Here is a 15,806-nt window from a genome sequence, read left to right as displayed (position 1 = left end):
GAAAAAACCTCTTCTTGATCCCATCTTGTTGTCCGTCATCTCATGAACCCCACAAGTAGGTAAGAAAATGAAAAGGTAAGGAAATGGTTAAACATCCTTGAGGGGTCGATGAGCTTTCCATGAATCCAGGCTTTTAAGTTAAGAGGAGGTTCATGAGCTTTCATGAATCCAAGAGTTTATTTGAGACTACACTTACAGAGATAAGGTATATGTCATTGTATTGAATGTGTTTAAATTTACTAGGCGTCATTACCCTGTCTGTTTAAATTAGCGTTTGGAAAGTCGAAATCTGACCCTGTATCGCCAGGTCAATCAGGAATTCGGGTGCATAGATACAAAATAAACTAGTCCAAAAGCTGCATAACAAAGTTCTCAAGAATCGGATCCCCACCAATTATCTGGCAGTTTTTTAGATAAAGAAATTGGGAACACATGATTTGTTCCCACAATTTTTAAGACAAGAATCAGATGCCTACTAACTCTCGCCACTGATCTGAATGGGCTTACCCCAAATTAGTGTGAAAATAATGTACGTAAAAAAGAAGAAGAAAAGAGCAATTTGTGTACGGACATAAAATAAATGAAATAAATATAAAATGGGTTAATTTTGGTAAAAAATTATGAGAAATATCGTTTGTTGTAGAGTTTTTTAAATTTTCCCATAATCCCTACACCTGTTTTAATGTTATTATTTTTTTTGGTTTTTTCGATTGTCTCTGCTGTGTCTTATGTTTTGGGACAGTTGGCAACCGGTATGAGGTTCCCATTGTCAAACCACCCAAATTGTGGTGTTAAAGATGGATACAAGTAGGTGTTCCATCTAAAAATAATAGAAACTAACGGTCCAAATGTTTTTTTACTAGAATTATTATTTCTAGTTTTTAAAATTTTATTTATTTTTTCGTATTCATGATCTCCATGTTAGAGATTACATGTCCTTAAAAATTAAGTTTTAAAATCTATCTTAAAAATAGATTTATTAAGAGGCTCACATTTCTATATATGCGGGCATGGCCGTATAGAAACCAGGTCCATTTATAAATAGTTGAAAATCTTGAAAATATTGATGGTCCAAAAAACATGTTACTAGGTACACTAATTTTTAGAGTTGATATTCTTTTTTTCTTTATATCTATATATATTGAAGTCGTAATGATCAATTGAAAGGTTGTCCAACTTGGAAATTCATTTTTTTTTACTAAAGTTTTTAGATGCACCGTAAGAATGCAAGCCTACATAAACTTTTTCCTCAAGTGGATCTGTGGACCCTGATAACAAAAGGAAAACTGTTTTATTGAAGAAGCATAGCATCACATGGGGCCACTGCATTCTAGGAGGGATGGGGTTTCTACGAGTCAGCTGACTCATTTTGTACATATGCGGGCCCCCCATTAAATCATTTTAAAAATATAATTTTAATCTATAATTTTAGAGATTAATGATCAAGATTAAGATGATTATGAACATGAAATAAAAATAAAAAATTGATATTTAAAATATAAGTTTTTTAGAAAAAATTTCTAGAGTAAGATGGACATTGACTCATAAACGGCCTTTCCTTCTTGGCAAGTGGAGAAGGAATCTCGATGGTGTGGATGTGGAATATTGAGTATTTGGGGCCGTTAATCGAGTCGAAGGGGCTTTTGGAGTATTTGGGTCCGTCGATCACGTCATGAACTTGGAAATAAATAAATTTTTTGACATTTAAAATGTAAGTCTTTTCATAAAAATTCTTCACCATATGAGCCCTACGAGTATTTTACCACGTCCATCTTAAAGAATGACGTTGACAAATGAACGACTTGGAGAGTGCAGGGGGAATCTCAATGGTGTGGATGTGGAATATTGAGCATTTGGAGCCGTCGATCGCGTTGAAGGGGGCATTTGGAGTATTTGGGGCCGTCGATCGCGTTGAAGTCGGTGTTGCCGTTGGTAAACACTCACGTCACGGCACGGCACAGCACTCGACCCATTTGTCCAAGTCGAGGGCAAGGAGGACTTCTGAAATTAAATCCCCGTTTCACATCACATGGCAGGTACATATGCTCCGCACGTGTTTTGACTTTTGATTATAGAATTTAGTGAATTTGATTTTTCCATGCTTAAGAAAATTATCTAATGCATACATAGATGGAAAAAGTTTATATAAGGTTGCATGCAACTTTTTGTTTTTTTTGTTTTTTTGATAGAAAACGTTGCATGCAACTTTAAAATGTAGAATTACAAATGTATTTCAAAAATCTATCGGAAAATATTTTTTAATGTTGAAAACCCTCCAATTGATCATCTAAACATCTAGACGTATGAATATGAAAAAAAATAAAAAAAATTTGAGTCCCAAATAGAGTGCATCTACTAATATATTATCTAGACTGTCCATTTTCAAGATTTTCAAATGTTAATAGATCTACTTGTTTTTAACCATTTTTAGAGTTTAAAATTTTATAATTAGACATAAAAATAGAGTTTCAGATAATCTTAATAATTTTTTAAACAAAATTTCATGTTTATGATGAAATTTGGAAGTGCGCCTTAATTGGATTGTCTAAGGTTACAACTTTATAGAAACCACAACCTTCATAGATAGCATAGTACGCGGAGAAGGTTTTAGCAATTATTGTTGTTAATTCGAGAATTTTAACTAAATTTATTTGATATAAATATGTTTGGTGTTCTTTTAATAGGGACTGTATAATATGAGACGTATTATGTGTGAAACCCCCTCTTTCTCATGAACTTTTATGTTTTACATTTAGAGAGAAAGTACCTCTGGTGTGCATGTTTTATAACCGTCTAATTGTAAGAAATATATTGAAAAATAAAACGTTAACCTACTAAGATAAGGTTGTGATATATATGGTCAAAGTACCAAAACTGAATCCCATTACTTATTTCTCTCAAAATTACATTTAGAGGAAAATGAGATGTTTTCTTATGATCAATCGAGGCTGCTTGGTATTTTGATTACATGATGATGTGATGAAATTCTCATTGGTTTGTAGAGTTCAAAGCAACTAAGTACAACTCTTTGTAGTAATTGTGATTACCAAAACTCAGTCCCACTAAACAAGATATAATATTGATCTTTTTAGTGATAAGCGTGACTACCAAAGCTCAATCCCATTTATTAAGATAGTTCAGATAAATTACAGAAGTGTTAGAGAGAGAGATTGTACATTAAATAGATACAGCTCTTTGGGTGTTAAAGAACACAAATTATGCATGCTCTGCCAAGTATTTTGTAAAAAAAAGATTTCATTCGATTACACTTTGGTGCTTGATACAGAGAAGATTGCAAAGCAATACAATAAAATATTAAACATATTTTATATTACATGAATACATTATATTATAAATATTGAAATCTAATTTATTTTATTATATATTATATAATAAAAAATATAAAATACACTATATTATATTATGTTATATTATATATAATATATATTATATTATGCAATATATATTATATATCTATATTTAAATTATTAAGATATATTTGTATTATATATAGTATATATATTCATGTATATAGTATATTTTATTATTTATTATATAATAAAATAAATATAAAATACACTATATTATATATTGCAATATGTTATGGATATCATATATTTATATTCAAATTATTACCATATATTTGTTTTATACTATTATATATAATATATATTTATTTAATATAATATATTACACTACATAATATAAAATGTAATATATTTTGTTATATAAAATATATTTTAGGGAAATTTACGTAAATATCTATTTAGTTTCTATTATTACCAAAATACCAAATACTTTCTGTTATTACGGATATGTCTGTTTTTTGGACTTTGTAACAATTTTTTAAAAAAAGACGAAACTACTTTTTCAAAAATTGAAATCAAGCCAATTTTGGTTTTTGAAAATTCAAAATTTTTGGTTCTTGGGTCCTCTGCATGTTCTTTCTATTGACTAATCAAATTTTTTTAGATTCAATTTTTGAACAACCGAATTCTCTCTCTATATAGTTCTTTCACCCGCGTTTTACCCACTTTTTCCATTTAAACTCTTCTCCATGTTTATCCATTCTCTCTCTATACATTGCATTACATTGGGTGGGTTTAAACCTATGTTTATCCATTCTCTCTTAACGCATTACATTGGGTACGTTTTCAGAAATAAAGCAAAGTGGCAATTACAGAGATCCGTTATAAAAAACGTTCTTCGTTAATATTAGAAGAGACTACGTATTAGTTCTAGCCATTGAAACAGTATTGTAGAAGCAATGAATATTGGATGACTCTTTCTCTCTCTAAATTAGTCATTGGGAGAAGCAATGAATAATCTTGACTGCACGCTCACCAGCGTCTTGGTCTTCTTCCTCGCCTTCATTGACAAGGATCGATAGCTCATAACCTTCAAATTTGTTCCCCACCATCGAGATCGGCATGCAAAAAATTACAGAAAATGGAAAGCTTTGGTGTGTTGATGACCCGTGAAGAGATTTCTCGTCGATTTAAGCTTTTCAAGAGAATATCCAAACCAGGCCGAATTACTCTCTCAAGACGCTGGGTGAAACTTACCCAAAAAAGACGCTTCACCACCCTTGGTGAAGGGGAGAGAGAGAGAGTTCCAAGACACTGGGTGAAACTTACCTAAAGAAACAAAACCCGCGGTGAAAGAGAGAAAGAGTTGCAAAAAAATTGTTTTTACCAATGTAATGTAGAGAGAGGTGTTGGTGACGTGGAGAGAGTAAAAAAAAAAAAAAAGTTTTTATCGATGTAATGGAGAGAGAATATGCAGGGACTCAACCTTATTTTGGTTTTTCATGATTAGGATTTTTCAAAAATTGAAAATGAGTAGTTTCATTTTTTTAAAAAAAGTTGTTATGAAATAAAACAAAACAGACGTATTAGTGATAACCAAAAATATTTGATATTTTAGTAATAATGGAAACTAAAACAAATATTTAGGTAATTTTCCCTATAATTTATGTATGCAATAGATATTTACATTATGATATGTAGTATATATTATTTTATACTCTCACTTAACCGGTTGTCAAACATAGGTACTTAAAATTTCTTTAATATTCCAATTTATCAAATAAGATGATATTTACCTTCCAATTATCAAACATGCTTATGCGTATTCTAAATCTCCATACTTTCTCTCTCTTCTCTTAAAGGAGGGCATATTGATAATCCCATAAATATAAGAATCTATTTTGTTGAAGGGCTATCTCCCTCTCTTTCTCTCTTTATTTTCTCTCTCTTACTTATACTTTCTCTCTCTTCCGTTAAAGGTTTGCATCTCTCCTACAACTTAGAAAAAGAGCTTGGGCTTAATTGGTGCGTTCCAGGATTTGCAGCGTTATGTCATGTGCTCAATTCCAACCATTGGTAGGGGCCTCTCCCCACTTACTCACCCAAAAAAACCAAAAACAATGTCTCTCACTACCACTGTCCGTAGAATTAAGGTCTTTTTTTTTTTAAATTTTCGAAACACTTATCCATCTCTTAACTCTCACTTAACTATAGATATAGATAGTATATATAATTAAAAAAAAAAACATATTTTAAGGCTATTACAAAGATTTTCAGTATTGAAATCACATCTCTCAACAGAGATAATATATATAATTAAAAATAAAAATATATTTTAAAGCTATCACAAAGATTTTCAATATTAAAATCACATCTCTCAACAGTATTTGAAGGTGCGCTTTACTTTGATTGTTTCCAACAGGCTCTATACAAACTGTACCTAAAGATAAAGGACACGGTTTCTATCCGGCCAACCCACATATTGTAGAAATGCATGCTTGGCAATAAATATATTTTTTAAATATAATTTGATCCTAATTTTTAGAGAATACATAATCCTTATCATGGAAATCATGAATATAAAAAAATAATAATTTGAAAACTAAAAATAATAATTATATTAAAAAACATTCGGATTTATAGTTCCACTTTTTTTAAATGAACTACAAGTCCATCTTTAAGATGGATGCTTTACGCCTCTAAACCGCATAATGTAGAAATGCGGTCCAGCCCTCATGAAACAATTTTCCAAAGATAAATTATCTTTTTCTTCCGTGGACAATCGCATTTTCATCCCAAAACCGCCGCCTCACTCTAATCGCGCCCGTACATAAATAGGATGAGGTCCTTAACGATGCTTTACAAGGCACTACTTTCAGTCTTGATTTGAATTCTGCAACTTTGAGAAAACACATAGATGTTCCGTTTCTCTGAATTTGATAGCGGAGGTGGCCAATCTCCGTGGTTTCCAGAGTTTGGAATCCTCGTAACTACGTTTTTCTGGGGATTTAGAAGTTAAAGTGATTAAATATTTTTCTGGAAATTTTGGGTCGGTTATTCATGGATTCAGCTAATGAAAGCTCCATCAAAGTGGACGACCTAGATATGGATACTCTGGTTCACTGCACCAGTAGCCTTAACCTCCAAGACCTAGCGAACATGGCCGTGACTTGTCGAAGGTTCAGAGATGTGGCCTATTCCGACCATGTTTGGAACCGGCGGTTTAGGTATGTTTTTTATTTGAAATGTTTTTCGGATTGAATTTGATTACTGTATCTTATATGATGGTTCTTCTCTTTATATTCTATGCAACTATATGCGAGTTCGTTTACGTCCCTGTGGCTGAATTTTCTTTTGTTCGGTATCAATCATAGAAATTTCACTTCACCGAAATCCAGGACAAAAAAAAAGTTTGCTTCTAATTCCCTCTCCCAAACTAGAGAAAAAGGAAAAGAAATAAACAGAAAGTTATAAGAGAAACAAAATGAAAAACTCATAGAAGAATGCGTAATTCTTGTGTGATGAAGAATATGAGGCTGTTAGCCTAATACTTCCTGAATTTGGGTGCTTGAGCCTACTTTATTGTTTTTTGTTATGGAAGATAATAGACCCTAATCACCTGGTCCAAAGGCAAACCAGAACTACACCAATCCCTTAACAAGTCCTCAAGGAAACCCAAAAAACAATTACATTTAAGATTTACTCTGTGGCATTTGAGAACTTGTGGTAGAATCCTAATTTGAATTCTCTATTTCATTATTGTGACTTCTCTAGGCATTTGGGAGTTTCTAACTTGATTCTGGAGGTAATACACAAACACAAACATCTTCTCTCTGAACCTTTAAGAATGGATAAATAAATTTGTAACCATAAAATCTAGTCTGATCAATGATAACGCGAGCTAATACGATTTCAAGGACTGTGAGAGCTATATTTTTTGCAAGCATCCCTGAAAGTATACGTCATTGTTAGCATGTCTATAACTAGTTACCTCGCTTAATGGTGTGGGCTTTGGTGGATTATTGCAAACTACAATTCTAGCTCATAGTTTATACAAATTTCATGGGAACTCCTTGTTTTATCTTCATTTCTGTTAATTGCTAATTCCAATGGTGTTGTGTGCATTGACCATGCGTAATATATTGTTACAATGTTACACGGAGGGTTGCTATGATTCTGAAAATGAGTTTTTTAAATTCAATACATTGCAGAGTAGAATAATTAATTGCAATCTTCTTAAGAAATAACTATCAGTTATAAAGGGGTAATGAGGTGTCCCTTCTTTTACCCTACATGCTGATTATGTCTGTGACAGTTGTTGGACTATCATGACTGCTCATATAGGGCTATTTTAATCTTCGGGATGTCACATACAATCATATGATAAACATGGTGCTTGACATAAGGTAGTTAGTCTTGGACATCAGCGCATCTAATAAATCATATGCTTTATCATCTCTCGTGATTTTGATTGACATGTAGGGAGCGATGGCCAGTTGAATGTACACATTCTTATAATTCAAAATTTGGGGGCATTCGTGAAGCTTATTTGGCAAGGCTCACTTCACTCCAACAATTCAAATTTGCTGATCCTAGGATCCATCTATTGGATGCAGGACCAACACCTAGTAACCATATATTGCTGGACAAAAATAATGCTTTTATTAGTCACGTAAGCTGCAGATTTCTTTGAGATAGATGAAATGATCTTTCAAAAGGGAAAAAATATACATGGGAAAAGGTTCAGTTCTCCATGGTTTTGCTACATATATGTCCAGATATGATTTCATAATGGATCAAAATGTCATCCTGGTTGAAGAGTAAAAATGTGGCTTCTGAAAGAAAACCTTTCATCGTGGTGTGCATTCATATTCATTCAACTGCCCCATACCCTGGCTGCTACTTGAGTATCAACCATATCTGACTGGCTGTTGTTTATCTAAAAAGAATAGAAATCTATTAGGTCAAATAGATTGAAATATCTATCCACCCCCTATTCCATGGTCGCTTGCTAAGTAGGAATCGTGAATTAAGCTTTCCTTGTTTTTCTTTTGGATAATTTGCATTTGTTTTTCTTTATGTCCTATTTGCGCATATAATACATTATTTAGAGAAATATTCATGGCGATGCATATCTTTAGCAGAAAAATGTGTGATGTCGCAGAAGATATCTTGGATTCACTTCCAGTTGGGTTCATTATGTTGAAAACTTTGTTTTTATCTGATTAGAAGGGAATAGTCTATACACTCATAAACATATCATAACAATTCAAGTACGCAAAACATGTAATTTATAATGGATTAGTCTATTTATAGTGGATTAGTTTATTTATGTAGTTTAGGTAGGCAGTTATGTCCGAGCTTGTGATTCAATTGACTAAAATGCTAATGCCAACTCCCTAGACTGGTGAATTTTGGTACCTTTCATTTGCAGAGCAATAATCTGGAACGTCTTCTACCATTTGGTTAAATAAGGTTTTATTAAATCTGTCGAGAGAGACAATTCAATTAATTACCCAATCAAATTGAGGATTAACTTCCATGTTTGAGCAATGTATGCATTTAAAATTCTTTAGGAGCGGTTGTTTGTTAAACACTGTTTTATTTTTTAGAGATTTTTTGTTAAACATTGTTTTGTGTTGGACATCGGTGTTTATGGATCATTATCCTAGATTTTAGTGCTTATTGCATGATCTTAGTTAGTGGTGCGCTATGACAGTTGTATTATTATTATCAGAAATCCACGATAATTAAATTTTATTTTTCTATAGAAAAAAAAACTTATATGTTCTACCAAATGCTTTTATTATATAATGAACAGTCCACATAGTTTTATTGGAAATACCTGTGGAGAGCAACTTATTCACTCAATCACTATCTGCATGTATAAATGGCTACAATTTTGTTGGAAATTATTTCACAAATGAAGTAATTTGTGTATTATCTATTTTATTTTCTTTTATTTTATTGCGATTTCTGCTTTTTATACGTGCATGTAATTCTACTCATAAAGTCTTTTGTTCTCAAAAAAATGATGCCATCGCTGATGATTAGGGTTCAGTCATATATAAGCTGAAGTTTGGTTCGGACCAAAGGCAACGACTAGCAGATCACAAAGCTAGGATTACTTGTTTAAGGTGAACTTTTTCCCTGAGAAATTTTGTTTATGGACATGTTATAAACTATATAATCGTTGCTTCTGCGTCTTTCTTTTGTAGCTTGCTAATGAAAAGTGACTAGTTGAAAATTTGACTACTGGTTATTGCAGTAATTTTTCTTGTCCAGATATAGGGGTTGTCCATCTTGGGGTTCTAATCCTGACCTGTGATGATGCTCATCTTTGCAGATTATTCTCACTTGGAAATATATCTTTCTTTCGAAGTGAAGAATCAAACAATGATAAGATTTTGGTGACCTCAAGTTGTGATCATACTATTCGTTTGTGGGGGAAGGTATAAAATGTACTTGAGTTTCGTCCCAGAATCACCTGTAATGTGGTATATGAGATACTTTGAGATGTCTATTTCTTGGCAAGAGGACAAGTTTCTCTTGGTAACATTGAGTATGATCTTTATGTGTAGTTGTGTTGGGTTGCAACCAAAATTACAAACTCAAATATCCTTGTCAGGAACTTATGCAATACCATAAAATGCTGAGAAGTGGCTGAATCCGTCTTTGTTGTTTTTGATATTCTTGATACCATGCATGATTATAGGATCAAATTTGGTAGCCTTTGGGTTGGACATATTGTTTAGAGAAACCAAATGTGGGAATGTGTGGCTATATAAAGAGAAAACGTTTATGAAGTGCCATGAACTAAGATATTGTGGGGATCTAGAAATAACACAAAAAAATGAAGTGTGGTTCCAAAATTTTGTTGATATCATGTACATTGATTCAGCGTTAAATCTGTGAAGTAATTGAAACTTTAGATTGTTGAGACAAAATTCTACTTTGAGAGTATGCATTGACTATGCAGAATCCTCATAAAGTCAAGACCACTTTCTTTTGAAATTAAAAAATTTGGAAGGCTATAATGATGCAATATATGGTTGCTAGGAGGGGAAATGGGTGTGGGAGATTATTTGAATATAATGTGCAGAAAATAGGATATCAGAAAGTCCTGAATTGGGAAGCACGAGAAGCTGACAACTACTTCGAAAAGCATAAACAATACAGTGAAGTAGGGAGGAAAATGCATTGGATTGTTTTCACAAGAATGAAATGAACATCATGACAAGTGCCTGGAAACATTGGGCGAACACAATGGATAGATTGAGGAAATAAGAGGGAACTATGTAGAAAGAAGGGAAGGCACCAAGCGGTTGTGGGGAATTGTGCCATTCATACACTTGTACTGCATAGTACTTATACACCTACAGTATCATGTGTTCCTCCATTATGAATCAGCTTTCCTTGAATTATGCTTCATAGCTTCGTGCACCCTTGGAAATAGATTAGATGGGAGTAGGACCTTGTGCACGTGCATGGGTAGGCTCACAAGTTATCCTTCTCGCAGGATTTGCAGTTTTGGAACAAATTCAACAAGCCACTTGTGAAACCCAAGATATGGATACTCCATTTTAAAATATGAAGTCTCGGTATCCATAAGCTATTCACTAAATGATGGACAAAATACTTATTTTAAGTTTTACTCTCTTGAACCATGTTGCTATGTTCAATTCTTCTATAAATAATCCCTAAATAACAATGTTTAAAAACTCGGCTCACCGAGGTGAACCGTCCATCGGAGAAACCGGTCCGGGTTGGCAAATCACCGATCGAGATTGGCGATCCAGCAGAGAAAATCGGCCAATAAAAAGTAAAAATTTGAGAACAAAACAAAAAATTGAAAAAATAATAAAAAATAAAATGTGGGGCTGGATCCATTGGTTCCCTGGCAAAACAGGACCGGCCAGTTCCTAATAGGAACTGCTGGTTCCCAATTCATTTCTGGAACCAGGACAGCCCACTGATTCCCGAATCGGATTAGGTGATTCTGATCCGACCTGGCGTTTTTTTAAAACATTGCTAAATAATGATACCGTATAATTGTGGACATTTTCTGATAGTTTGCATGAGTTGTGGGTTGCAGGATCGTTCGATGCGTTCTTTAAGGGGCCATGATGGCCCGGTTACCATTCTTTCAGATAAATTGTTGGGTGATCTTGGTGGACTGGTGCTTGCGAGTGGCGGAGAAGATGGCACAGTGCGCCTTTGGTCTCTTTCCTCTAAGGGCAGGCATGGTCGAAATGCTTTAAGAGCCACTCTTCATGGGCATGAGCATTCTGTGAGATTGCTCTCCGTTGCTGGGTATGTAACCAATGGCCAAACTTTGGATGACTTATGTGCTCACATACTATTTTTTTTTTAAGCAGTCCTGAATGCAATGGCTAAATTTGGAGAATGCATAACAGAACTCAAGAAGGCTGCTGAGGCTAACGCATTAAAAAAAATAAAATTAAAGAACTCAAGAAGGCTGCTAAAAGGATTAATGAGCATGTATAGCATGCTCCCCAGGAGCATACTGTACATTAGATCCCTAGGGTAAAATCTATATTTTCGGATAATTTTTCTTATTTGGGGTTTTGGAATTCAACTAAGAATAACTAGGTGACTATTTTCAAATTTTTTATATAAAAAAGGTAGATTTTGGGTTCTTCAACACCTTGATCTTGTCCTCCGAACATTGGATGTTCCTCGTTCATTCATGGGATGTTATTTTCTCAAGAACATAAAATATGCGTTTTGAAATTTTTTTTTTGAGGTCCATTGCTACGTTCAAGAGGTCGCATCCCCAAAATTTGGGGTCCTAAAGGATTTCTAGTATGAGATTTGCCCGAGGGAGCAAATGGGCAGTATCCTCCCACTGGAGCGGCATATTTTTTTGCAGGATTGATTGTTATGCATATTTTTAGTTCCTCACAATTCTTACTCGCAAATATTTCTCCACAAACTAATGGCTTCTTTTGTATGCACACATTCATGTACATGTATACTTGAGCATCATCTCATTTTTCCAGTTATGTGGGAATTGACTCTATGCTACGCCTTTTCCTGTATACACTTAACGCAATTGATTTTCCACCATACCTAAAGGTGCAAGTTGTGCGTGGGATTTGTTAGTTCTCTATTGTTTGTGGTAGAAATTTACTTGTGCACCATGTCTTTTTCAGGCACAAGTCTTCACTCTTGGTGAGCGCTTCAAAAGATTCAAAGGTATGAAAACATCTTGCACTTATTATGCCATTGGCTTCTAAGTTGTAGCATATCTATACATGACCGAAACTGCACTTCTCTCGTATTGGGAGCTAATGGGTGTTTTAGCACTCTTAGATAGTTTTTACCTTGTGTCTGCAACAAACCCTTTTATGTTTGCTTTCTGTTCATAAGTCTTTATTCTGTTCCTTAATCTACTTTAATTTCTGTTAAATACAATGTGCAGAATTTCCTTTATTAGTTAATTTAAGTCATTGTAAACTTAGTTATATCTTGTGTTTCTCAAACCATTCCTTGTGTTTCTCAAACCATTCCTTGTGTTTCTCAAACCATTCCAAAACATTTTAAAGGGTGTGCTTTTATTCCTAAGTCGTGTGTGAAGGTTAAGCTGTAAGTGGAATAGTCACTATTCACCCAAGTGCCCTGAACTTATACCTTTGCACCCAGTATCTAACATTTTCTACTCATTCTTGAAACAAAATGTATAACTACGTCAAGGAGTCTATTAACATTAATGAAGCCATATACCTAATCAAAAGCCTCAATTATAGGAAAATATGTACTACAAAACAAACAGTAATCCTAAGCATGTGGTAGGTTTGTATTTGTGACTTTTCTTGATGAAGAGACTCAAAATTTGGCTGACTAATTAGTGTTCCAACAGTTGAGAGTTTGGGACTCTAGTGTTTCAACTGCATCTGGTTCGACAGCCTGTGTTGGCACTGCCCGTGTGTCTGGAGCACCTATTGGCATGAAATGCAATGAAGCTTTATGTTATGTTGGAGCTGGGTCTTCTTTGAATGTGATTGATTTGAGAACCATGAAGGCAGTCGCTTCTGTTGCCAGTGATGCTCACAAACTGCAGGCGCTTGAGGTGCTTCCAACTAAACATCTCATTTGCACTGGAGGAAGTGACAAGTAAGCATAATGATGCCATTGATTTTGTCAGTCTTTGTGAAGCTTTCTTTCAGGCAGTCTTCACGCAGAAAATATGGAAACTTCTAGTGAATTTTAGTGTTTGTGTGATTTTGTTGCTATTTGTCTTGTTTCTTTTTGTAAGGGAAAATGTAGCGAACACATCCATTCAGAATTTAATTCCATAAACTTTTTTTGTGTTTTGTGTTTTGTGTTTTCTTTGGCTCCAGTACTAATGTTGGTGCTATAGCTGTAGTAGTCATTGTCTTAAGAGCGATCTTTCTCTTTTTGTTAATTTGTAGGGGACCTATTTTTCTGTTAGTGTGCTCGTCTCGAAAACAGTTTCAAAATCAGAAGATTATTCCTATTCAATTTTAAGAATTAGAATTAGATAGTTACATTAATTAAATGTAAGCATCCCATTCAAATGAATGAAAATCTGGATCACACTATTAGCTTGAACTGCACATGCTAGTAGGCTCGATCTTGTTGCTTGAATCATGCAATGGGACATTGCTTGTATTTTGGATGTCTTTTTCCTCTCTTTTTTTTTGTTTTTTTGTTTTTTGTGGGGTGGGGGGCACAGATTGGTATATGTAGTGGTTAAGTGGCTTCGCCACCCTGACCAACCAGGCCTCAGGCTCTCATTCCTTTTTGAGTCAGATCTTTTTTTCAGTATACAAACAATTGGCACATCATGATGATGATTATTGATGCTGCAATCATTATTATTATTTCAACTGCTGCCATTAGTGCTACTATAAAATTGGAAAGCATATCTTTTCTTTTTTGCAGGACTGCAAAACTGTGGGATATTAGGAAGTTACACGAAAAGGCAGAAGCCATGGCCGTGTTGGATGGGCATTTGGGACCTGTCACATGTGTGCACATGGACTCCTACAAGGTTGTCACTGGCGGGTCTGAAGACAGCTTCGTTAAGATATGGGAAACCGACACAGGTTTGGAAACATGCACTCTCCCTTGTGGTATCGAGGAAGATGAGACTGAAACTAGGTCTGTTTTGGCTACAATGGCTGTGGATAAGTTGAGAATAGTGACTAGTAGTTGCCGTGGAATGGTATCTCTCACCTTGCTGAGGGATTTTTCTGATTGTAAAGAACCCTTGTCTTCAAAAGTTGAGAATTTTGAGGGTGTTGAAGATGGCATTTCCAAGTTTTGGGATTCTAGTTTCCAGTCACATGGTGAGTGATTGTTTGGCTTTGCCTCTTTTTTGTGCCGATATACAGAAAAATATTATGGAGAATGTAGGGCGGAATGCTTTTTCTTCCCCCGCCTACCCCCCTTTGTTTTCCTTGTTTTAAAATATCCTTCTTTGGTTCGGATAATGACATTGTCCAATTTTAAAATTAGCAAACCAATACAAGTTTTTCAATTGTGGGGCGCCAGGTTGTTAATTGATATCACAAACCCGGGGTGGGTCCCAGCCCTAAAAAAATAGGGCCAGGACCAAAAAAGTTGCCTGAGGGTGGGGTTTGGGCTGGGCAACTATGGCTCAAGGGTAGGGCCACAGCCGGGGCTAGCCCGGTTCGACCCAGGCTGACCCTTTATTTCTTTATGTTTTTTGTTTTATTGTATTTGGTCCGGTCCAGCCCAGCCCAGCCCCTATGAATCCAGGGCTTGGTTAGGTTCAGGCCGGGCCTCGGCCAGCGATATGGGGTCTATGGCCATGGGTGGCCGTGTGCAAGTCCGGCCCGTTTCCAGGCCTACTCAACCCATACAACTAAAATGGGGAATAATATTACAGCACCAAAATTGATATTTTTATCCTAAAATACCACAAAACACTTATATGGTGGGCAATGTTCTAAACCTTTAGTCTCAAAGAGGGACTTGTGAATTTTCCCAAGGTCTTGAAAATAAATAATTTTGGACTACAGTATGTCTCATACTTCAAACACAACATTTTGAAAGGTTAATCTAGTAGAAGGTAGAACTAAGGCGTTTTTATATCTCCGGTGGAGGTGTTGATACTTTGGGTAGGGATGTCAACGAGCAGAACTAACCTGAGCGTAGCCATATTCAAGTTTGGCTTGCATGGTTGAAGGACTGGCTTGACCATATCATATGTAATGCGAAAAGATCTTTTTTCCGTGGGAGTATACAATCCATCTAGTCCCTGACGCAAAACCTGCATTAGGAATATCTTTTAGATCTTTTTGAGATGTGATCTTTTAGAACCCAACAATTAACCTCAAAGAAAAAAGAATTTAAATTTCACTCTCTATATACTTGGAAAAAAGGCCAAAGATTGCATGAAGCACCCAATGGAGGGAATGATCTAGATGTTCAAATAACTCAAAATATTTTTTTTAAAAATTAAATATCTAATTATAATTATATGGG

At 34.8% G+C, this 15,806-nt stretch overlaps 1 protein-coding gene across 6 annotated transcripts; it reads left to right on the top strand.

Annotated features, from left to right (window-relative positions):
• Window positions 1–6,088: 6,088 nt before the first annotated feature.
• LOC18445320 (DENN domain and WD repeat-containing protein SCD1) lies at window positions 6,089–14,788 on the top strand. Of its 6 annotated transcripts, none has more exons than XM_006855459.3 (8): window positions 6,089–6,535; window positions 7,791–7,980; window positions 9,363–9,445; window positions 9,655–9,760; window positions 11,404–11,621; window positions 12,485–12,527; window positions 13,192–13,445; window positions 14,238–14,788. In XM_006855459.3, the coding sequence occupies exons 1-8, from the start codon at window positions 6,369–6,371 to the stop codon at window positions 14,650–14,652; spliced, it is 1,476 nt and encodes a 491-aa protein (XP_006855521.2). In that variant the 5' UTR covers window positions 6,089–6,368; the 3' UTR covers window positions 14,653–14,788. The 6 variants fall into 6 exon arrangements, with proteins under 6 accessions (XP_006855521.2, XP_088715524.1, XP_088715522.1 ...); XM_088859394.1 differs by having other exon boundaries at window positions 6,170–6,535; window positions 7,925–7,980; XM_088859398.1 differs by lacking the exon at window positions 13,192–13,445.
• Window positions 14,789–15,806: the final 1,018 nt, after the last annotated feature.

Source organism: Amborella trichopoda, chromosome 2, assembly GCF_054954075.1.
Source record: "Amborella trichopoda isolate Santa Cruz 75 chromosome 2, AtrichopodaSantaCruz75HAP2 v2.0, whole genome shotgun sequence".
NCBI lineage: Eukaryota > Viridiplantae > Streptophyta > Magnoliopsida > Amborellales > Amborellaceae > Amborella > Amborella trichopoda.
This window is presented reverse-complemented; position numbering and strand designations above follow the sequence as displayed.